This window comes from Zonotrichia albicollis, chromosome 22 (genome assembly GCF_047830755.1).
Source record: "Zonotrichia albicollis isolate bZonAlb1 chromosome 22, bZonAlb1.hap1, whole genome shotgun sequence".
In the NCBI taxonomy this organism is placed as follows: Eukaryota; Metazoa; Chordata; class Aves; order Passeriformes; family Passerellidae; genus Zonotrichia; species Zonotrichia albicollis.
Window position 1 is genome coordinate 5401192 of NC_133840.1, and position 23059 is coordinate 5424250.

At 40.3% G+C, this 23059-nt stretch overlaps 1 protein-coding gene across 9 annotated transcripts in view; it reads right to left on the minus strand.

The window, feature by feature from the left end:
• Positions 1–22768, minus strand: part of TPST1 (tyrosylprotein sulfotransferase 1) — a 29381-nt gene extending 6613 nt beyond the window's left edge. For 3 of the 9 annotated variants that reach the window (XM_074557204.1, XM_074557203.1, XM_074557201.1), the window contains exons 1-3: positions 22512–22766; positions 15658–16596; positions 6689–6887 (exon numbers count right to left, since the gene is read on the minus strand). In XM_074557204.1, coding sequence (XP_074413305.1) covers positions 6689–6887; positions 15658–16517 — 1059 coding nt within the window. In that variant the 5' untranslated portion in view covers positions 16518–16596; positions 22512–22766. Of the gene's footprint in view, positions 1–6688; positions 6888–15657; positions 16597–16925; positions 16985–22511 lie in introns of all 9 variants that reach the window. The other 6 variants (XM_074557209.1, XM_074557208.1, XM_074557207.1 and 3 more) reach the window with 4 other exon arrangements.
• Positions 22769–23059: the final 291 nt, after the last annotated feature.

The following is a 23059-nucleotide window of genomic DNA, read 5'->3' on the forward strand; positions in this document are numbered from 1 at the left end:
TTTTAAATATCACAGAAAACACTCACAAAGGCAAATACCTTTATGATCAGGTTAGTCAGTGAAAATGGAGATGCAGGGCCCCGAGCAGCTGGGCATCCAAACACCTCTGACAGCACAGTTACCCTCATCCCTCAGGATAAATTATAAATACACTTTTTGCCTTTATCAGAGATTGCTGCTGCTCTTAAAACCTCAAAGAGAAACTCCTGAAACCCTGCTTGTCATGGATGTTTTGACTCTGATCAGGAGATGGCTCCTCATAATTAAACCAGGCATGAGACTGGAGTGAGGAAACTCTGATTTTATCTCTGGGTATTGCTGTTGAAGGGAAGGGAGGGAAAAATCTTCCTTGATCAGCATCGACTCCGTTTATTGACTCAATCAGTCCCTTTTAATAACCGTGTTAATGAAGTTCATGCACATTGCAAACCCGAGCTCACAATAGGTCAGAGATAACACACCAACCCCTCCTTTTGTTTCCAATACCAAGATTTGTGTTCTCAAAACTTACTTTTACTTTCCCAAAGCAGCCAAAGATAGAATATTTACCTGTTATGAGAAAGCTGCCTGAGAACCCTGGTATGCCAGGTTCTCAAGGCCTTCATGTTTGTCACTTTTACTTGTAATTAAAAACAACCTGAGAACCTCTGCTGTTCACAGAAACAGGCTGTGAGAATTTGCTCCTCACAGCTGCCTTCTAAGCCATTTCTGAAAAAATCTCCAACATATTGCCATCAGCTGAACAGAAAACACCTTTAGCTGAACATAAACCAGAGCTGGAGAACAGCAGTAGAAGAACCACTGAATTCACAGAATTCCCAGAATTTACAGAATCACTGGGCTGGGAGAGACATTCAGGATCATGGAATCCAACCCAGCCAAACCCTGGCACCCAGTGCCACATCCAGGCTTTGTTAAGGGATGGTGACTCCACCACCTCCCCAGTCCCAGAATTTCCAGAATTCACAGAATGACCAGGTTGGAAGAGACCTTTAAAATCGAGTCCACCCCAGCCCCAACCCCTCAGCCAAACCCTGGCACCCCGTGCCACATCCAGGCTTTGTTGAACACCCCCAGGGATGGGGACTGCACCACATCCCCAGACAGAACATTCCAGAACTTCACCACCCCTTCTGTAAAAAGTTTTTCCTTACATCCAGCCTATTTGAGCAGTGCTGGTGAAAAGCACAGCTCCTCCTCAGAAATTCTGTAATTCCACCTGTGCATCTCTCCAGCACAGGGAGCACAACTCCATGAAGAAGTTAAAAGAACTGACTGGAGTGTGTATTCCAAGCATACAAATTGATTTAGGGGGAAGGATGTGCCAAAGACAATCTGATGTAATTGATGACAGATGGGAGAGGAAACCGCTGTGCCAACCATAACACAACCAAGCAGCTTCTCCTGGGGGCAGGCACAGCTCTGCAGCTGGGAGCTGCTCTCTCCTCTTCTGCTGGGCTCTGGCAAACTGAAATTCACTTTTACACCATCTCACAGTACTGATAAGGACATTTCTCACACTGCTCTCATGAGGAGTGAAGCGCTTTTGTGTTTCCCCCCATAGACACTGGGCTAGCAGCTCACACACAGCTTAATTATTTGCATTTTCTGCATAATTGCCAGCTGAAAACTTCATTTACTTCAGGATGTTGATTTCCTCTCTGCTCAGGATGTAGAAATTGTTCAAACTCTAGGAGGGAACAATGAGTAATTATGTATCCATAAGGAAGGAACCCTTGCAGTGATGAATTAACAGATCAGCAACAGAAAAACCACAGCACATTCAGGGAAGGCAAAATCCCCTCCTTGGAGAGGTCACAGGCAGAGCACAGCCCTGGCCAGAGCCTGCTCTCCCTGCTCTGCATTCCTTAATCAGAAAAGATCCAATTGTCAGGCTGAACAGAAACCAGAGCCACACAAAGTTCATGGTTTTTAGTGAACACATCAGGGAAATGTGCTGGGCTCGTGGCTGGCCCAGGGCAGGTCCTGTCAGAGAGGTTCCATTTCCCAGCACAGCACTGGCAGAGCAGCACCAGAGCAGACAAAGCTCCCCTCACGCTCCTCAAACAAAAGCAGAGATGTCAAAATACAAACCCAGGTTGTTTCTTGTTATTTTTGTGTTGCAGCAGCACAGAAACCAAACCTCAGCATTTTGGTGTCCTCTACAGGTAAGAGGCAAGTGAAAAATCCAAATTTAGCAGAGAGCACTGCTTCCCTTGCATACCTGCAAGGAGACAGCATTTCTAATTTAAGCACTGGAGAAAATCACCATTTGTCTCCAGACTGACTAATAAAAGAATTATATTTAAGCTGTACATATGGAAGTCACCAGCAGGGGACAGAAAAGGAGAAAAGAGGAATAAAGAACAGCAGCTGAGTATTCAGAAAGCTCAGGAAAATGAATATTTTGCACCACACCAGCAATCTCTTTCCATTCTTCTCCAGTAGCAGCTTTTGGTTTAGGAATTTTTACACTGCTGGTTCTCACTTCCATGATTAAGAGCAGCAGCTCTGAATTGCTGAGCATTATTTTCACTGTTGAGCATTATTTTCACTGTTGAGCATTATTTTCACCTTTAAGTGCAATTTGTGGTCTTTTCCAAGAAGGGACAGATTTTGCTCAGCTTTAGAAGTCTAAACTTGATCTGTTTTCAATGAATACCATTCAAGTTCTGTGTTCACTTTAAAGTCTTGGAGACCACAAATACAAATATAAATATAAGAGAGCTGCTTCCAAACACAAAATGAGCCAGTAAATGGCTACAAACAAGATCCAGATATTCCTACTATGCACTGAAAAGCAATTTTGGAAAGATTTTCTTTGGCCAGCTTCATCCATATTCAGATACCCAGCACAAAACTCTGTGAAAGGCTATCCCAGGTGAAGAAATTGAAAGAAAGCAAAAGAAGTGCTCCAGTGATTTACAAATTCACCAGCTCAGAGTACACAGGGACACTTCACTTGCCAAGTGCCAGCTCCAAAAGGCTGCAAAAACCCAGATTTATTTATTTTATCCATTTAAATAAATGCCAGGCTGCAGCAGCAAGGAATAAATGAGCACAGGTTCCTGGAGGAGAAAGGAAACCCCACAAGAGCAAACTCACACCAGAGTCTGAAACAGTCTCAAACTTTGTGTTCCTCTATTTTTAAAGAAAAATTCTAAGTTGTGAACTCTCCATCTTGAACTTTTTTGCTTTCAGCATTCATTCAGAACACATCCCACATTTTATCTGTACAAACCACAAATGGAATTTTGGCAAAGAACAAGTGACTAGAAAAAAATCTATACTGGGTAATACAATAAACAACAAAATTAAAAAGCTGTCTGGGGCTGTGAGTAAAGCTATTAAACGAAAATAGCAGCCAAAATATTAATGAGTGTTCCATATGTCTGCAATATTTAGATCAGCTTCAGTTTTGAACAGCTGCTCTTAGCACCAGTAAACAAACAAATTATCCTTCAAAGCAAACTTGGAAAAAGCCTCAGTAAACCCTGAGCCTTTGAAATTAGGTTTTCATTTCTTTAAAGTTGCCCTGGTTTTGTTTATTACCTGAATTCTTCTCATGTATTGTGAAATCAAACCCATTTCAAGAAGAGGCAGAAATCCAGACAATTTTTACAGCTTGGCCCACACAGGTGGAGGCTCAGAAAGGCTGGAAACACTTCTGTCCATTTTATCACTGAGACACAACCAACAAAATTTGCAATTTCTAGTACTGAACACTTATTTTAACTGCAGACAACTTCATTTGTTTGTGAGCCTTTTAAAACAGGGAATTTATAAACTGGAACCAAAGAGGGTGGGTTACTTTTTCCATGCTGAGCTAGCAGCTATTAATTAAAAAAATCAACCTGCCAGCCTTTAATACACTGATTGTGGATTAATGACAATTTTTTAAAAAATAAATAATGCAAGAATGTTTAGGGATTTCACAAACCCCAGTTTATTTTTCATTCCTATCTACCCCAGCAGTATTCCAAGCAGTTTATTCAGGATCAGAGGGCTGGTGGAAGAAAATCCTTTGAAATTGTTTAATTCAATTTTTTTTCCCTGATTACTCTGCTGCAGCAAAAAAGTCACTTTCTCTTAATAAACTAAGTCCAAAAAGAATAGAAGCAGAGTTATTAATTCTATTTCCAACAATGCTAATGAGTTTTTCAAGGGATACCTCCAGGGATAAACAGCTCTAACAGCCCAACTACTCAAATTCCAACACCATTAAATTCAGACTCAAATCCTTAAGTTTGGGTTAATCAGCACCAGACCTTCCTCCATCTTTGGGTTGTTCTACAAAGAATTGGAAAATCAGAGATTTTGATCATCCTGAGCTGTTTTCTATGGGTCATTTTTCAAACCCCACTGAGTATTTGGGGTGTGATTTTGGGACAGAGCTTCTGCCAAGCCTCGTCTGTAAAAAACTGAGCTCGTCCATCAAGTTTGAAATCCAGACAAGAAAACTTTTCCCACTGTTAATTATGACTCAGCCTAATTGTTATATTATAAATCTTGATTTGTGTCTGCTCTAAAAACTTCACCTTTGCAGGAACAGCATTTGCCCCAACCAAGAGCAGATGGCCAAGATCAGCAATATTAAGAAGAATAATGTTACTGAAAAGGAAATGTTTTATATTATGTTTTTTATATTTTATATATCACATTATATATAATATACTAGATTATATCACATTATCTCATATGTCATATTACATAATATTATATTATACTATACTATATTATATAGTGTATTTCATAGTATATATTATATATTATATAATTCATATATAATATAGTGTATATTATATATTGTATTTTATACCGTATACAGCATATATTATATATAATAAATACTATATACTATATACTATATAATACACAACATAGCATTTATTTATTTCATTATATATTTATATTATATATAATATAATATTTATATATCATATATTTATACATTTATATATTTATATATTGCATAGTATATATATTATTATATATTATATATTTCATATAATATATAATATGTTGTATATTATATATTGGTTTTATACAGTATACAACATATATTATATATAATAAATACTACATACTATATAATATATAATACATGACATAGTATTTATTTATATAATTATATATCTATATTATATATAATGTTTATATATTATATATTTATACATTATATACTTATATATTACATATTTAATATACAATATATAATACATAATATACAATATATTATATAGTATATATTTAATATAATATATATATTGTATATGATATATTGTATTTTATACAGTATACAGTATATATATAATACATAACATAGCTTTTGTTTATTTATATCATTATATATTTATATAATATATATAGTATATAGTATATAGTATATAGTATATAGTATATTGTATATAGTATATTGTATATTGTATATAGTATATTGTATATAGTATATTGTATATAGTATATTGTATATAGTATATTGTATATAGTATATTGTATATTGTATATAGTATATTGTATATAGTATATTGTATATTGTATATAGTATATTGTATATAATATATAGTATATTGTATATAGTATATTGTATATTGTATATAGTATATAGCATATAGCATATAGTATATTGTATATAGTATATTATATTCCCATGCAAATATCAGCATTTCCACAGCCCAATTTCCCAAGGCAAACCCAAGCAGAGGCAGCCCCAGATGAGGCTGAACACAGATTTTGGTTCAGAACTGACATTTCCAGCTGCCCAACCTTGTGTGCAGCTCTCAGCAGGTTCAGCTGCTCACACCAAGGAGCACAGCTCCAGTCCCCACAGAATTCTTTCATTTCCCCCAAAGCAAACCCATTGTGAAGCAGCAAAAAGTGTCAGGACAGACTGCAAACCCCAGAGCAAACACAAAGCTCCTGCTCTAGAGCTGAAATCCATCCATCAGTAATGAACCTGCAGAGGGGGGCATATGTGGCCCGAAGTTTAGAGTCCGGCTCGCTGAGGGCGAAAGGCCGACGCCCCTCTGCAATTCCTGGCCAGCGCCCTTCGGCGTCTGAGGGCCTCGGGCTGTGCTGGCTGCGGACTGGCTCACACCGCTGGGATAGGGGAGGAACGGAACTGACCATTTCCCGGGGGTTAAACATCGGAGCTGACCATTTCCCGGGGGTTAAACATCGGTTTATTGATGGTGATGCCGCATCCAAACACCGGGAAACCATCCGGGAAAAAGTTTTTTTTTTTCATAGGGGGTGAAAACAGGATTATAAAGCAAGGGGGTGGGTACAGACAGAGCCAATCAGGAAAGGTGAGGGGATGAACTTCACAGAACTGACACTCCATGGAGACCAATAATCAAAAGGTAAAGGAGGTGTCCTGGGGCCCCAGCCAACCACCATCTCCAGAGAGGAGAAGGTTCTCGAAACCTGGGAGGAGAAAGGGGGTGATTGACTGGGCCCAGGGAGGAAACAACTTTCACTGATAAGGGAAACCAGGGGAGGAGCAATTACATATTGGCAACTATGAATAGCGGTTACTATGGCAACTTAGCTGACAGGCTAGCAGTGGCGGGAAAAACTGGGGGAACGAAACCATTTTACACATAATAGGGGAGAAAAATACATAAATTGGGGGAATAACACAAGAAACTTAACAACACACTACCACATGAACCCATAAACTCCTTACCCTCCTGGTGTTTTCCAGCACTTTCTGATCGGGCTTGCCGTAGTTGGGGGGGTTGGCATAGGGGTCATAGCCCAGCTTGGCCAGCATGGGGGCGATCACGGGCATGTCCTGCAGGACGTCCGCCGGGATCTTCCCCACCCACTTGGACAGCGCCTCCACATTCACCGGCTTGATCACTTGGTCAGTGGATCTTTCAACCCTGGGGAAGGAAAAAAATGCTATTTTATTGAAGTGGAGGGAAAAATCTTCCTTGATCAGCATTGACTCCGTTTATTGACTCAATCAGTCACTTTTAATAACCGTGTTAATGAAGTTCATGCACATTGCAAACCCGAGCTCACAATAGGTCAGAGATAACACACCAACCCCTCCTTTTGTTTCCAATACCAAGATTTGTGTTCTCAAACTCACTTTTACTTTCCCAAAACAGCCAAAGATAGAATATTTACCTGTGATGAGAAAGCTGCCTGAGAACCCTGGTATGCAAGGTTCTCAAGGCCTTCATGTTTGTCACTTTTACTTGTAATTAAAAACAACCTGAGAACCTCTGCTGTTCACAGAAACAGGCTGTGAGAATTTGCTCCTCACAGCTGCCTTCCAAGCCATTTCTGAACAAATCTCCAACAATATTTTCCATTATTAATGATTTCATTTTCAATTTCCATTCTATTCTTTCCATTATCTTATTTCCAACCAATTATTCTTCAATAGCATTAAGACCTTTAGCCTGTTTTATTTGGTTTTTTTTTTGTTTTTTCTCCCATTTTTCTTCTTTCCCTCTCATAATTTCATGTTTTCTACAGAGCTGATGGGAAGTGAAATTTTAATGAGAACAATTTGCACAATATTTGCAGATGCTGTAAGGTTTAGGCTCTCCCAATGCGCTGAAATAATTTCTTTATTCCATAAAAGCAGCAGAGAAAACCCAGGAACTGTTAAGTGAAAAGTAAACCCACATCTACACAGAAATCCATTTTCCCACTGGCACATTCTCACATTTGCTGTTTAATTGTCTGGGATTTATTAAAAGCTGTATTCTAAATTCCAATCCATGTGTTATTTCTTCTCACAACCACTCTGTGGCTCATTTTTTTTAAACTTGTTTAATAAAAGAGAGACCTGAGATGACACAAAGCTACAAACTAAAAGAAATATTTTCCATAATAATTCCTTTGGTTGTTTGGTCTTTACACAGATCTTAAAGGCAAGTGCACAATTAATGTCATATTTAGAAAATCATTGATTTCTTGTTCATTTAATGTAATTTTCATTTTTGCTCTACTTTCGTGGAATTTTATTTTTCCAGGGAAGAAATCTGGCATTGCTTTGTTCTGTCTTTATGATTGTAAGACACAAAATTGGTGTTTTATGGAAGCTGAAAAACCAAAAAACTCTAAAAAACACCCAGAATTTTCAGCTTTATCTTCTTCAGAGGATATAAAATTTGAAATAAAAATTTGCAGAGTCTCAAACCAAAGGCAGGAGCTCAGAAGGGGATTTGGGACCAGGAGTTGTGATTAAATTTCAACATTCTGAGGGTTGTTAGACCGAGCTCTTAAGTCTGGGTGGAAAATTAAAAAGTTTTTTGTGATCTTCCTAATTAGAAGATGAGCATCTGACTCCACATTAAATTAGCAAGAAAAAAATCTGCTAAAAATTGAGATTTAGAAGTTCAAAGCATCACAACAGGAGTCCAGAGGTGGATTGGGACACTCAGGAAAAAAATATCATGAGGTGTTTGAAAAAATTAAAATTTATTTATGGTCCTTAGAGGCAGCCAAGCCTGAAACCTCCTCACCAAAACTGCAAATTGATTTGGGAATTTAAAATCAGGGTGATACTGGGAGAACAAGGAAATGAGCTTGCAGGACACCCCAAAAATGGGTGTTCAGATAAATCTGAGTCTAAATTTGTCACAGATGGATTCCCCACCCTGATGACAAATTTTAAAGTGTGTTTTGTCCCTCTGTCATTTTAATCTTTGCTAACAATATCCTCAGCATGAAACCTTCCTGGGGATTGACCACACTTGGCTGCTCCCAAAAACTGATCAAAAATCCACTGCTAAAATCCAACTGATCAAAAATCCACTGCTAAAATCCAACTGCTAAAATCCAACTGATCAAAAATCCAACAGATCAAAAATCCAACAGATCAAAAACCCACTGCTAAAATCCAACTGATCAAAAATCCACTGCTAAAAAATCCAACTGATCAAAAATCCACTGCTAAAAAATCCACTGCTAAAATCCAACTGATCAAAAATGCACTCTTAAAATCCAACTGATAAAATCCAACTGATAAAAAATTCAACTGATCAAAAATTCACTGTTAAAATCCAGCTGATAAAAAATCCACTGTTAAAACCCAACTGATAAAAAATCCACTGTTAAAATCCACCTGATAAAAAATTCACTGCTAAAATCCAACTGATCAAAAATCCACTGCTAAAAAATCCAACTGATAAAAAATTCACTCTTAAAATCCAACTGATAAAAAATTCACTGCTAAAATCCAGCTGATAAAAAATCCACTGTTAAAACCCAACTGCTAAAAAATCCACTGCTAAAATCCAACTGATCAAAAATCCACTGCTAAAATCCAACTGCTAAAAAATCCACTCTTAAAATCCACCTGATGAAAAATCCACTGATAAAAAATTCACTGCTAAAATCCCACTGATCAAAAATCCACTGCTAAAATCCACTGTTAAAATCCAACTGATAAAAAATCCACTGTTAAAAAATCCAACTGATCAAAAATCCACTGTTAAAATCCAATTGACAAAAAATCCACTCTTAAAACCCAACTGATAAAAAATCCACTGCTAAAAAATCCAACTGATAAAAAATCCACTTCTAAAATCCAACTGATGAAAAATCCACTGTTAAAACCCAACTGATCAAAAATCCACTCTTAAAATCCAACTGATAAAATCCAACTGATAAAAAATCCAACTGATAAAAAATTCACTGCTAAAATCCAACTGAAAAATCCACTGCTAAAAAATCCCACTGCTAAAAAATCCCACTGATCAAAAATCCACTGTTAAAACCCAATTGATAAAAAATCCACTGCTAAAAAATCCAACTGATCAAAAATCCACTGCTAAAATCCAACTGATCAAAAATCCACTGCTCCACATTTGGGCTGGTTAAATCCTTCTCTGTGCTTTCAGTTAAGGTGGGAAGGAAAATAAAACCAATTTGTGGGAAGGAAAAAAAAAAATCAATTTGTGGGAAAGATTCCTCAGATGAAGAATTTATGAGGACTGTGAGGGAAGACAGATTGGGGGCAGGAGGAAAGAAAAAATGTAAAAATCCAACCAGAAAACCAAGGGAACACCAATTATTGGGTAAATTGAATATTTGGCAGGGATGAGTTTCAGCTTTGGGAAGCACACAGGACTAACCCCAAATAATTCTGCATCTGTACCAGAATCAAATGAGAGCTAGGTACTAAATATAGTAAATTCTGAAGTAATTCAGCCTAGACAGCTATTTCTATAAAAAACCTAATAAAAACTGCTCGAGAGGGGTTGACATTTCTTTACATCAGCACAGCTGCTTTCACTCAGGCAAATGCCAGAGCTCAATTAACAATCCTGGTTAGAGCAAGGAGTCCATAATGAATTCCTTCAACAGCCACGTTGGCAGGGACTTCAAACCCCAGAAAATCCCATTCCTACAAATCCTGCACGTCCCTACAGCCCTTGCAGTTTTTTCCTGGATAAAAATCAAAATGAGGGGTGAGAAAGAAATTTTGAACAATTTTTAGCAGGTACTAACATGGTTATAAAGATCTTTTAGTGATGCTGTGATCTCGTTCTCAAAATGATTTTAAATATGTCAAGATGGTAAAAAATGGTCAGAATTCTTTTATAAAAATATCTGTAACAATTAAAACATCTCCAGCATCCTAATCTGAAGATCTGGAGGTCACTTAGGTGAGTGAGAGGTGATGAAAGCAGGGGGCTCTGCTTGTTTCCAGAAATTCTTACACAATATCCCAGCTGGGAATGCCAAACCCAGCAGGTTTTCACTGGAACAACAGCATCAAACTGGGAAATTTCAACTTCTCCCTGCAGAATTTCAACTGGAATGTCAAACACACAAGACAGGTATTTAAGGTTTTGATATTCACTGGGATTTCTGCAGCCCTTGAAGGGCTGAGTCACTGAAATCATCAAATCCTGCAATGAAAATCAAATTTCACCACCCACTGCAATGCTATTGGATTAGATAAAGCCACCCCAGACACAACAGCCATTTCTCAGTCTTTTTCCAGCAGTGCCAGAGCCTCCTAAAATCAGAAATTGCTTCCCCAGATCATCTCCTGAGAGATAATAAAGGCATAAAGAACTCTGGGACCAGACTGAACTGAGGGTCACAGGAACATCTTCACACACTTTTGTCTTAAATGTGAAGGTTTTACTAAAAAAACCCCACAATATTATCATTATTATTATTAATGTTATTATTAAACATATTTTTGTGTTGTGATTATTATATTTACTTCAAAATAAACACTTTTATCTTTCTAAAAATTAAGAAAATGGCATTGCTCAAGCCATTTTCATAATTTTTAGAAACTAATGTTCTCAACTCCTCACAACTCATTCCAGCAGATTTGATAATAATTATTAATAAGAATTCAGTAAGGTGGTTGAGTTTTATGATATAAGGGTCCATCAGTTTTTACTGAAGCTGTAAGGCTTCCAGTAATATTTTACTAGAAATGGGATTATGGAGTTATTTTTTACTTAAAGCTTGGCAACCACCAAAATAAAAAAAAAGTAAAAATAGGTTATCTCCACTCAGGTGCTGCTGAAGCAGCCACAACCCCCAGGAAATTGGGAGAAGTTCCCATGAGGATCAGGTTCCAGGCAGGTATCACAGGATAACAGTGAAAATGGGAAATCTGCTACTGAAAACTCTGCCAAAAAAAGGGATGAGATCCCTCTTGATAACCTGGGAACAGCAGAGGCTTTTCCTCAGTGGGAATGGTGATGTGAAACCTCCACTCTGGAAATATCTGATTGTTACCTGAGTCTAAAGTTCTCTTTGTAATCACTGATAATAATTTTATATTTGTTTTAAATCAAATGCCTTTATAATATATTAGAAAATCCACAGCTGTGTTCCTAGGCGTTAAATGAAGGCAATTTCCCCATTTTTATTTCCAAAATTGGATTTTAAATAAGTAGAATTCTCTGGAGCAGCCTGTGAGTGCTTGCTGTGCAAGGTGCCTCTCACTCAGAAGCACTTGGCCAGTGCTGAATATTCCAAATATTCACAGTGCTGAATATTCCAAATCCAGGAGCTGAGTAATTGAACTGGGCAGCCCTTGCTGCTGGAACAGGGCTTCTTATTCAGGATTTTAAAAATAATTCTGATGGATTCCAAAATAGGAGGAGTGTCAAAATGTGACAGTTTTCTCTCTCAATGTAAAGATGAAACAGTTTCTGTATTTCAGCAGTTCAGCTGTGAACAGTGGCAAAGAAACCAGAGAGAATAAATCAGATTATCTCTTAACAACACCCATCGTTTTCCTAGGCAGAGCTGAGTTCTGGATTCTGAAAGCAGCTGAATCAGGTGCACAGATGGCCTGTTGTAGTGTGTGGTTAAGTTTCTTGTGTTATTCCCCCAATTTATGTATTGTTCTCCCCTATTATGTGTAAAATGGTTTCGTTCCCCCAGTTTTTCCCGCCACTGCTAGCCTGTCAGCTAAGTTGCCATAGTAACCGCTATTCATAGTTGCCGATGTGTAATTGCTCCTCCCCTGGTTTCCCTTATAAGTGAAAGTTGTTTCTTCCCTAGGTCCAGTCAATCACCCCCTTTCTCCTCCCAGGTTTCGAGAACCTTCTCCTCTCTGGAGATGGTGGTTGGCTGGGGTCCCAGGACACCTCCTTTACCTTTTGATTATTGGTCTCCATGGAGTGTCAGTTCTGTGACGTTCATCCCCTCACCTTTCCCGATTGGTTCCGCCTGTACCCACCCCCTCCTTTATAATCCTGTTTCACCCCCTATGGGAAAACTTTTTCCCGGTTGGTTTCCCTGCGTTTGGATCCCGCAACACCTTCAATAAACCGATGTTTAACCCCCGGGAAATGGTCAGCTCCGTTCCTCCCCTATACCAGCGGTGTGAGCCAGTCCGCAGCCAGCACAGCCCGAGGCCCTCAGACGCCGAAGGGCGCTGGCCAGGAATTGCAGAGGGGCGTCGGCCTTTCGCCCTCAGCTAGCCGGACTCTAAACTTCGGGCCACATATGCCCCCCTCTGCACCCCTCCTTTATAATCCTGTTTCACCCCCTGTGAAAAAACTTCTTCCCGGTTGGTTTCCCTGCGTTTGGATCCTGCAACACCTTCAATAAACCGATGTTTAACCCCCGGGAAATGGTCAGCTCCGTTCCTCCCCAATCCCAGCGGTGTGAGGCACAGCCCGAGGCCCTCAGACGCCGAAGGGCGCTGGCCAGGAATTGCAGAGGGGCGTCGGCCTTTCGCCCTCAGCTAGCCGGACTCTAAACTTCGGGCCACATATGCTCCCCTCTGCAGATGGCGCCCACGCGGGGATGGCCCAAGAGAGCAGTGAAAGATCTGCTTACAACAAGGTTACTTTTCACCAACAAGTTTGTCATTTTGGGAGCACATGCCAGGGAAAAGCTGCCAGCTCTGCTCTCCATTCTCCTGGAGCAGTTTCTCCAGTTTCAGTCAGAGGATGTTCTTGGCAAGCTCAGCTCCAGGGCCATTCCTGCACTACAACACTGAACTCAATGTGACTGTGGGTGACACCAGGCTGGATCAACAGCTCAGATTTATTTGGGGCCACAGAGAAAAGCAAAGCTCCATCAGATACTCACATTCAGCTTGGCCTTGACTGGTAAAACTTTGCTGACATTACACAGTAACCAACCTGAGACTGCAAACTGCTCATTGGCATTAATGCTGCACCACAGATCAGCTGCCCAAGGGAGAAACTGGAACCAAGCTGAGATTTTTATCTACAAAATACACTATTGTGTATATATCTTTTATATACTATTTTAGCTATATTTTATATACTGCTTTATATTTTTATATACTATTTTAGTACAATATATTTTTATATGCTATTTTAGTAAACAGTATAGTATATTTTTAATATAGTACTTTAGTATAGTACACTATATTTTTATATACTACTTTAGCATAGTATAGTATATTTTTATATACTATTTTACTATAGTATCATGTACTACATTTAATGTACTATTTTAGTATAGTATGCTATATTTTTATATACTATTTCAGTATAGTATACTGTATTTTTATACAGTATTTCAGTATAGTATACCACATTTTTATGTATTATATTAGTATAGTATACTATATTTTTAATATACTATTTTAGTATAGTAGACTAGATTTTTTATATACTACTTTAGTATAGTATACCATATTTTTATATATTATTTTAGTATGGTATACCATATTTTTATATACTATTTTACTACAGTATAGTCTATTTTTATGTACTATTTTAGTATAGTATAGTATATTTTTAATATACTATTTTAGTATAGTAGACTAGATTTTTTATATACTACTTTAGTATAGTATACCATATTTTTATATATTATTTTAGTATGGTATACCATATTTTTATATACTATTTTACTACAGTATAGTCTATTTTTATGTACTATTTTAGTATAGTATAGTATATTTTTAATATACTATTTTAGTATAGTAGACTAGATTTTTTATATACTACTTTAGTATAGTATACCATATTTTTATATATTATTTTAGTATGGTATACCATATTTTTATATACTATTTTACTACAGTATAGTCTATTTTTATGTACTATTTTAGTATAGTATAGTATATTTTTAATATACTATTTTACTACAGTATAGTCTATTTTTATGTACTATTTTAGTATAGTATAGTATATTTTTAATATACTATTTTACTACAGTATAGTCTATTTTTATGTACTATTTTAGTATAGTATACTATATTTTTATATACTATTTTACTACAGTATAGTCTATTTTTATGTACTATTTTAGTATAGTATACTATATTTTTATATACTATTTTACTACAGTATATTTTTATATGCTATTTTACTATAGTATACTGTATTTTTATATACTATGTTAGCATAGTATATTTTTACGTACTATTTTAGTATAGTATAGTATATTTTTATATACTATTTCAGTATAGTATAGTATATTTTTAATGTAGTATTTTAGTATAGTATAGTATATTTTTAATGTACTATTTTAGTATAGTATATCTTTAATGTACTATTTTAGTATAGTATATCTTTAATGTACTATTTTAGTATAGTATTGTATATTTTTAATGTACTATTTCAGTATAGTATACTATATTTTTAAATACTATTTTAGTATAGTATATCTTTAATGTACTATTTTAGTATAGTATACTATATTTTAAAATACTATTTTAGTATAGTATACTATATTTTTAATATACTATTTCAGTATAGTATATTTTTAATGTACTATTTCAGTATAGTATACTATATTTTTATATACTATTTTACTATAGTATAGTGTATTTTTAATATACTATTTTACTATAGTATAGTGCATTTTTTATATACTATTTTACTATAGTATAGTGTATTTTTTATATACTATTTTACTATAGTATTGTGTATTTTTAATATACTATTTTACTATAGTATAGTGCATTTTTTATATACTATTTTACTATAGTATAGTGCATTTTTTATATACTATTTTACTATAGTATTGTGTATTTTTAATATACTATTTTACTATAGTATAGTGTATTTTTAATACACTATTTTACTATAGTATAGTGTATTTTTAATATACTATTTTACTACAGTATTGTGTATTTTTACATAATACTTTAGAACAGTATGGTATATTTTTGATATACCATTTCAGACCAGCACGAGGCGAAGGCCGAAGGCTCATACTCACTTGGAAAGAGAAACCCCCCCTGCTTTGCCAATCATCTCCTCGTGGTGCAGCACGGCCTGGTTCCAGGGGATGTGCAGGAACTTGAGCAGAGTCCGCATCCACCTCTCGGGGTGCAGCACCAGCTGCTCATAGTGCACCAGCATGCAGCGCTGGAAGCCCACCTCCATGCACTGGTTGTACATGGTCTCGATGGCCCGGTTCCACTTGGTCAGGCAGTCCCTGTAGCTGTTGAGGTCAAAGCCAGCTATGGTGACCCTCCTGGAGATCATGGAGTGCACCGAGGCGCGGCCATCCCGCACCATCAGCAGGAATTTGGCGTTGGGGAAGATCCTGGCCAGGTAAGTCAGGGATTTCAGAGCGAAGGGGTCCTTGTTGCACAGGTAGGGCGCGGGCTCGCCGTGCTTGACGATGATCTCCAGCAGGAAGGCCTGCATGGCCGAATCCAGCACCTCATCCGTCACGCCGGCCTCGTCCAGGCGGATTTTCTCCTTGCTGGACCTGGCCCACATCTGTTTGACGGCCAGGATCCTGGGGATCACCCTGGTCTCCTCCCCGCAGCGGATGTCGGGGTGCGCGTCCAGCATGGCGCGCATCAGCGTGGTGCCGCTGCGGGGCACGCCCCCGATGAAGATCAGGGGCATGTCCTTGCTGTAGGGCAGGCTCCTGTTGGCACTGCCACTGCCGTGGGTGCCACTGGGGGCTGTCCCCAGGGCAGCCCTGGCACCGTCCCCCCGCGGGGGCTGCCCGCGCTCCTCCATGCGGTGGTGGCACTCCATGGCGTGCTGGCCCAGGTACAGCACCGTCACCGAGCTGATCACCAGGCACGCCAGCAGCAGGTTCTGCTTCAGCTTGCCCACCATCTTGGCAAGGACCAGAACGCCTCCTACTCCAGATTGTCCTCTAGTGCCATGGGGATCCCAATCCTGAACAAATTAAGGTCTGGAAAGAGGAGAAAAAAAGTTAAAAATTAGAAATTAGAATAATTTTACAATAAATTATTTTTCCAAGAGATGAGAAAAGTACAAGAGATGAGAAAGGAGAAAGGAGAAAAGGAAAGGAGAAAAGGAAAGGAGAAAAGGAAAGGAGAAAAGGAAAGGAGAAAAGGAAAGGAGAAAAGGAAAGGAGAAAAGGAAAGGAGAAAAGGAAAGGAGAAAAGGAAAGGAGAAAAGGAAAGGAGAAAAGGAAAGGAGAAAAGGAAAGGAGAAAAGGAAAGGAGAAAAGGAAAGGAGAAAAGGAAAGGAGAAGAGATGAGAAAGGAGAAAAAACACCTCCTACTCCAAATTATCCTCTAGTGCCATGGGGATCCCAATCCTAAATAAATTAAGGTCTGGCAAGAGGAGAAAAAATAAAAAAAAACTAGAACATTTTTACAATAAATTACTTTTCCCAGAGATGAGATAAGAAATTACACTTGGAATTACTTTTCCAAGAGATGAGACAATGAGACAAGAAGTTATTCTTGGAATTACTCAAGGAATTACTTTTCCAAGAGATGAGACAAGACTGAGTCTGAACCCCCAAAATACCCTAAATAAAAGCAAGGTTTATTATTTCTTTTTCAGAAAGAAATTTCTGAATTTCATAAATTTCTCATTTCTTCTTCTCATTTCTTTTGCAGTTCAGCTTCAGAAAACTGCATTATTCAAAAGTAATTTTCATTTCTACAGATGAGAAACAAAACAATAGATGCTTTCTAAACATCCATAAGAGTCTGAGCAAAACTTTTAGATAGAAAATAGTTTCAAAATCTGTTGAATTCCATTTCCAAGAAGGACTAAGAACATTCCATGTTTTAGAGGGAATATCAGAGATTATATCAAATATTGGTTTAGACAAATCTTTATTCTGCTGCTGGATGACTCCACCTGTATCTTTATTTTTTCCCATTTTTAACAGTTGATGTAGAGATACATTAATTTACATGTACATTAGAGATACATTAATTTAAATGTAATTTACCTGTGTTCTGCAGCTCACCTGCTTTGGGTTTTTGGATCAGGTGAGCTGAAAACTGATTTTTCTTCCCAAAACTGACTCTTCCTCCCAAAATCCCAATTAAATTCGTACTCTTCCTCCCAAAAATCCCAATGAAATCAGTGCTCTACTGGAATTTTAAGGAAGCTGTGGCTGTTCAGGGCTGAAATAGCTCACTCAGAATCACAGATGCTTTTAATTGGGAGGAGCTCCAATTCACCCTCTGTGAAAAGTTTCATTCTGCTCACAAACCTCTCTTTCCTTTAACTGGACCTTAAATATCACATTAAAAAACATTTAAAAAAAATGCCCCTCAAATTGCCAGAAATTTCAGTGGAGGTCGCTTGAACAGTGCTCAAAAAGTAAGGAAAATAAATCATGCTGTTCATATTTCCATAGCACCAAAAATTCAAGTTTCTCTTCTGAAAGATTCAGCATGCAGACCTAACTTGAAATTAGGGAAGGGGAAATTGTTCTACTTAAATAATACAGAATCTTTTAAAATTGTTTAGATACAGCACCCACTGGAGAGAAGAAACAGCATTTCAGCACAGAGCACACAAACTCTACAAATATTTACATTTCATCCAATCCTTGCCATTACTCAGTTTGTGTAAATGCCACAAAACTAATTTCCTCAAGAAGGAAAAAAACAAAATCCTCCACAGAAAGCTTCATCTTCCAAACTAAACCTGCTCCTTGAAGACACACCAACATTCCCAAATGCAGGAGTCAGGTAGGTGATCACTGGAGAAAAGCATATCAGGTCAAATTTAAGATTTATATTAGAATATCAGTTCAACCAAAATAAAATAAACCAAACGTGAACAACAAAGCTGAAGAACTCTCAGTATTGGAGGAAAGCTGGTGACTGAAGGCTGAAATCTTTAATTTAATTTTAAGCAAGTGATGACTCCCTGTGGGCACAATTCCAGCTGTGGATTCCAGACTCTGAGGAGGTTTCCTGAATTTCTGTGAGTATTGATTCACCCCCAGCACCAAAATCCAGCCACGTGCCAAAACCCCACAGCAATCACCCACAAACACCTTCATTCAATCAGCTCAAACTTTGGGATGTTCAAAGCTGCCAAATGTGGGATCTCAGCACCTCAGCACTGAGGTGTCACCGAGAGCACCCTTGGGGGGCTCGGGAGTCCTGGAATGTTCCAGAAGTGTCTGGTGGCTGCACTTTGATCCTACACAGGAGGCGACACCTGTATGAGGACAGGAGGGTTTCACCGGGGTGAATGGTGAAGGGATTAGTTAGTTAGAGAGTGAAACACAGGGTTTAGGATTTCTGTACAGGGGGGTTTAGAGAAGTAAGATGGAGGAATTGGGGCGTGTCCTGTCCTTCTTCTTCTTCTTCTCCTCCATCTTCTGTGGTGATGGTGGCACTTTGGGATTGGTCATTACTAAAAGTGCACCGGGCAATAAGGGTGAAAGGTATTGGGGAAAAATGATAAATATTGTACACGTAACTTTGGGTATAAAGATAGGTGACCGCCCGGAGGGAGGGGAGTGTGCTCATGGCTGGCTGCTGAGCAGAGCTCTGTCGGGCCGAGAGAAAATCTTTTAGATAAACAATTAATAAACACCGAGACCGAGAAAAGAACTGAAGCCTCTTCTGCTCCTTTGATACGCGGCTGCCCCAAGGCCACCCCGGGCCTTTCCAGGCCATCCAAACAGCCAAAAACCAAAGGCTGCAAGGCCATAAAGAATCAGGATTTAGGTGTCCTACAACCTTCTGTGCTGGGTTTTTACCTGGAGCATGCACTGCCATAAAAACCAGAGAGGAGCAGTCAGGAACAGCTCACAAAATTCAATTATTCTCCAAGCCAGCAAACTCCCCTGTGTGCATCATTTCCAAGGAAAGCTCTTTGGGATGAGGATGACATATGAAAGTTGCTGCCCTTGTGCAAACAAACCCCACCTTCCCATGAGTAAGGGCTCTGGAGAGCATCTGTCAGCCTGAAGGGTTATAAAACTTATTATTGCTCTGCTGTTAACAGGAATTCAATTGACAGCGTTTCAAAATCACAGCAGGGCAATCAGCAAACTCTGAGCTTTGAAATGTTGTGGGGTTTTTATCTGAGGAGGGCAAAGTGCCACTCACCTTACAAACACAGGCAGCTTTTATTTAAAAAAATCCCAACACAAGCCCCACAATCACCCAAACAAACACAAAAACAGGAGCTGAGGAAGTTGGAGAAGACTACAATGGCAGAGAGGACTTTGGCAGCAAGTTGCAAGTGCCAGGAAAAGAAAGAATTCCCAGAAAAATTTATGTGGAACTCTAAAAAAATAATAAAAAAAAAGAATTGGGATCTACAAGTTTCATCACAAGACAGTGCAGCCAAGCAGAATTGTGTGTGAGTGAATTCTGTGCCCAGAAAAGTCAGGCCCGTGAGTCAGCCTCAGATGATGTGAGCACAGCAGATCTGACTGCACTGCTTTGTTTCCTTCCCCTGCTCACAATCCATCCTCCTGCAGCAGGTCAGGACCTTTTTCCTCAAGTTCATCCAAAAAACATTGAAAATTTTGAGCTTAGTCAAGAGGCAAAGCTCTCCATTTGTATCTCATGCTAGTTTGGGGATTGTTGGCGTTTCAAACATTCCCTGCAGAGGAATAAAAGCTGCTCCATTCCCAGGAATCCTGTGGAGTTCCAGAGCTCAGATTTCCCTGTGGAGGCTGGACAGGGAGCAGCTCCCTTCTCAGCTGAGAGGGCAGTGCCAGTGGCATCACCCATCCCAAAATAAAACACAGCCCCAGATTTATAAATAGCATTTCTCAGTGATTAACTTGTCCTCTGCTTGCATGGCCTCAACTCCTGGCTCTGATTCTGACCATCAGAGCTCCTTCTAGGAAGAGCACAGCTTGGATTTTATGGGATTTGGGAGAGTTTTTTTAATGGGATTTGTTCCTGATTTTGTTCCTGATTTGTTCCAAGTGCACTGAGCAACTTCCCCTTACAGCTCCCACTGCAGGAATGTTTTCACACATTTCAGCATTGGCTGAAAAATGGAAAGGGCCAGAGTTTGAGCTCAGCTCTTCTGGGAGGAAAGGTCGCACTCAGCTCTGTGTCAGCAGGGCATGAGGCTCCACAGGCATCCTCAAAGCAAAAAACCAATAAAAAAGGAGATTTTTGTGCAGGAGAAAGACAGAAGTAGGGGAAGAGTTCACACCATAGGAAAGTTGTCTTTCCCCTCATGTTTCCCTACCATGCTCCAAGGATTCCTTTTCCTCTTCAGGGAGCTGCTCAATCCCTGATTCTCTGGGGCTAAGACAACAACACCCCCTCCCCAGCCAAAATGCTCCAAAATACAGAAACAGAAGATTCTGATGCACACCCTGACCACTACACCCAAAAATACAAAGGAAATTCATTTTACAGTGGCTGAATTGAATGGAAAAAATATCCCCAAGTGCTGCCATCCATCATCACTCTGCTCGGGAAGGAGAAATGAAAATGCTGGTAGGACTTTAAAAAGTCAATGTCAACTCTATCAGTGTCTTCCCTGCCTCTTCCTGCACCTTTCACCTTTTCTCTCTTAAAATAAATACTGGAGAGGCAGCAGGTACTGGGAATTCTCAAGAATCACCCTCAAAACAATGCACACATAGAAAGTGAAGAGTTATTTCTCAGAGGAACATCTCCCCTAAGCTCTTTCAGCATCCCTAAATGAAACTTTCCCTATCAGGGAATACAACACACAACTGTGGAATAATTTCACTATTTCTATTACAACCACATTATACAGAGTAAAGAAATCATATGCTCATACTTATGCATTTCAGTTTTGTTACCCAAGCACTCAAAATTCAACATTTTTAGGTTCTTCAATATTTAAGGCCTCTAAACTGACTTTAAAAATCACATAATTAAAAAGTTCTGCTTCAAATGAAAGGAAATATCTTTAACAATTCTGCTTTACTTACATCTAGAATATACACAGCAAATTATCAGGATTTGCATAGAAAATGGTTAAAAAAGAGTTACCAACATGCTGCTGGTTATGCAAAAACAAACAGTGTTTGTTAATTTCTACAGTTCCTGCTGGAGAACAATCCAACAAAAGGAATTTCACTGGCGACACACAGAGGCTTTGAGCTCTCTAATGTTACACATAAAAGAAGAAAAAAGGGGAAAAAGAGAGGAAAAATGTCACACTGAGAGCAGATGAGTTCTCTGTGTGCTCCTCAGAGGGATTTCAGCGCTCCGTTCTACACCAAGGCAATGCAGAGACTCAAACTCCTCCGGAACAGCAAAAGCACCCAGACCCACAGAAACCCGCACGGCACACTCACAAAAACAAATGGAAATCGCAGCGGAGGCACCAAACCCAGCTCCAGCCAAGCGACAGCTCCAACTCCTGCTACAAACGATCAAACCGAGAACCGATCAAACTGAACCGATCAAACCGAATGGAACAGGCGGCTCCAGGGAAGGGAAGGTGTCCCCGCAGCCCGTTAGGCTTCTCCCAGCCAGCCCGTTCCGTACCTGCCCGCAGGTACCGACCCAGCGCTCCAGCCCCGGCCCCGGTGTCCCCCTGCCCACCGCGGCCACTCCGGGCCCTCCCCGGCACCGAACAAAGGCACCGGGAGCCGCTGCCGGCACTTCTCCCGCCCGCAGGGAAACTTCGGCAATGCCCCGGCTGCGGGGAACGAGCACCGGCCCGGCCCTGCGCGCATCCCCGGGGCTGCCCGGCCCGCCGGGGACCCAGCGGCTCCTGCGGCCGCCTCAGGCCGCGGCCCCCAGCCCTGAGCACGGCCGGGCCGCGGGCGGGGCAGGGCGGAGCGCGGCGGGCGCGGGGAGCGGAGCGGCGGCCACGGAACCGCCCCGGGCTCGCCTCAGGTGCGCGGCGGGCGCGGCCGCCCCTCACCTGCGCTGCTGCTGCTGCTGCTGCTGCCACCGCCCCCGCGCCCGGCTGGAGCCGCGCAGCAGCGGCACGGCCGCCCCTCCGCCGCCGCGGCTCCGCTCGGGCACCATCGCAGTGGGCAAGGAGCGGGATGGGAGCGGGAGCGGCTCCGGTCGCCGGACGAGGAACGGGAGCGGCTCCGGGAGCGGCCGCGGCGCCGCCGCCTTCCCTCAGCCGCGCGGCTGCGGCTGCCATGGAAATCACAACCACGCCCTGATTGGTCGCGGGCCTCGATGTGTCGCGGGCCGTCATTGGGTGGCCGCGGGTGATTGGCAGCGATAGGAGGCGTGGCCGTCGCGGTGACCCCGCCCCTCTCGCACATCTGGCGCGCACAGCTGGCCGCGGGCGGGGCGCGCACGCGTCTGGAGCGGGGACCGCACGCGCGGCAGCGTCTGGCCAGATGTGCCAGGCAGATGTTGGCGGCCCGGCCCGGCCCGCACGTCCCCCTTTGCTCACCGAGAATTATCCTTGAGTTACAAACACGGACAGAACTCTGCCAGAGTTCTGCCCCC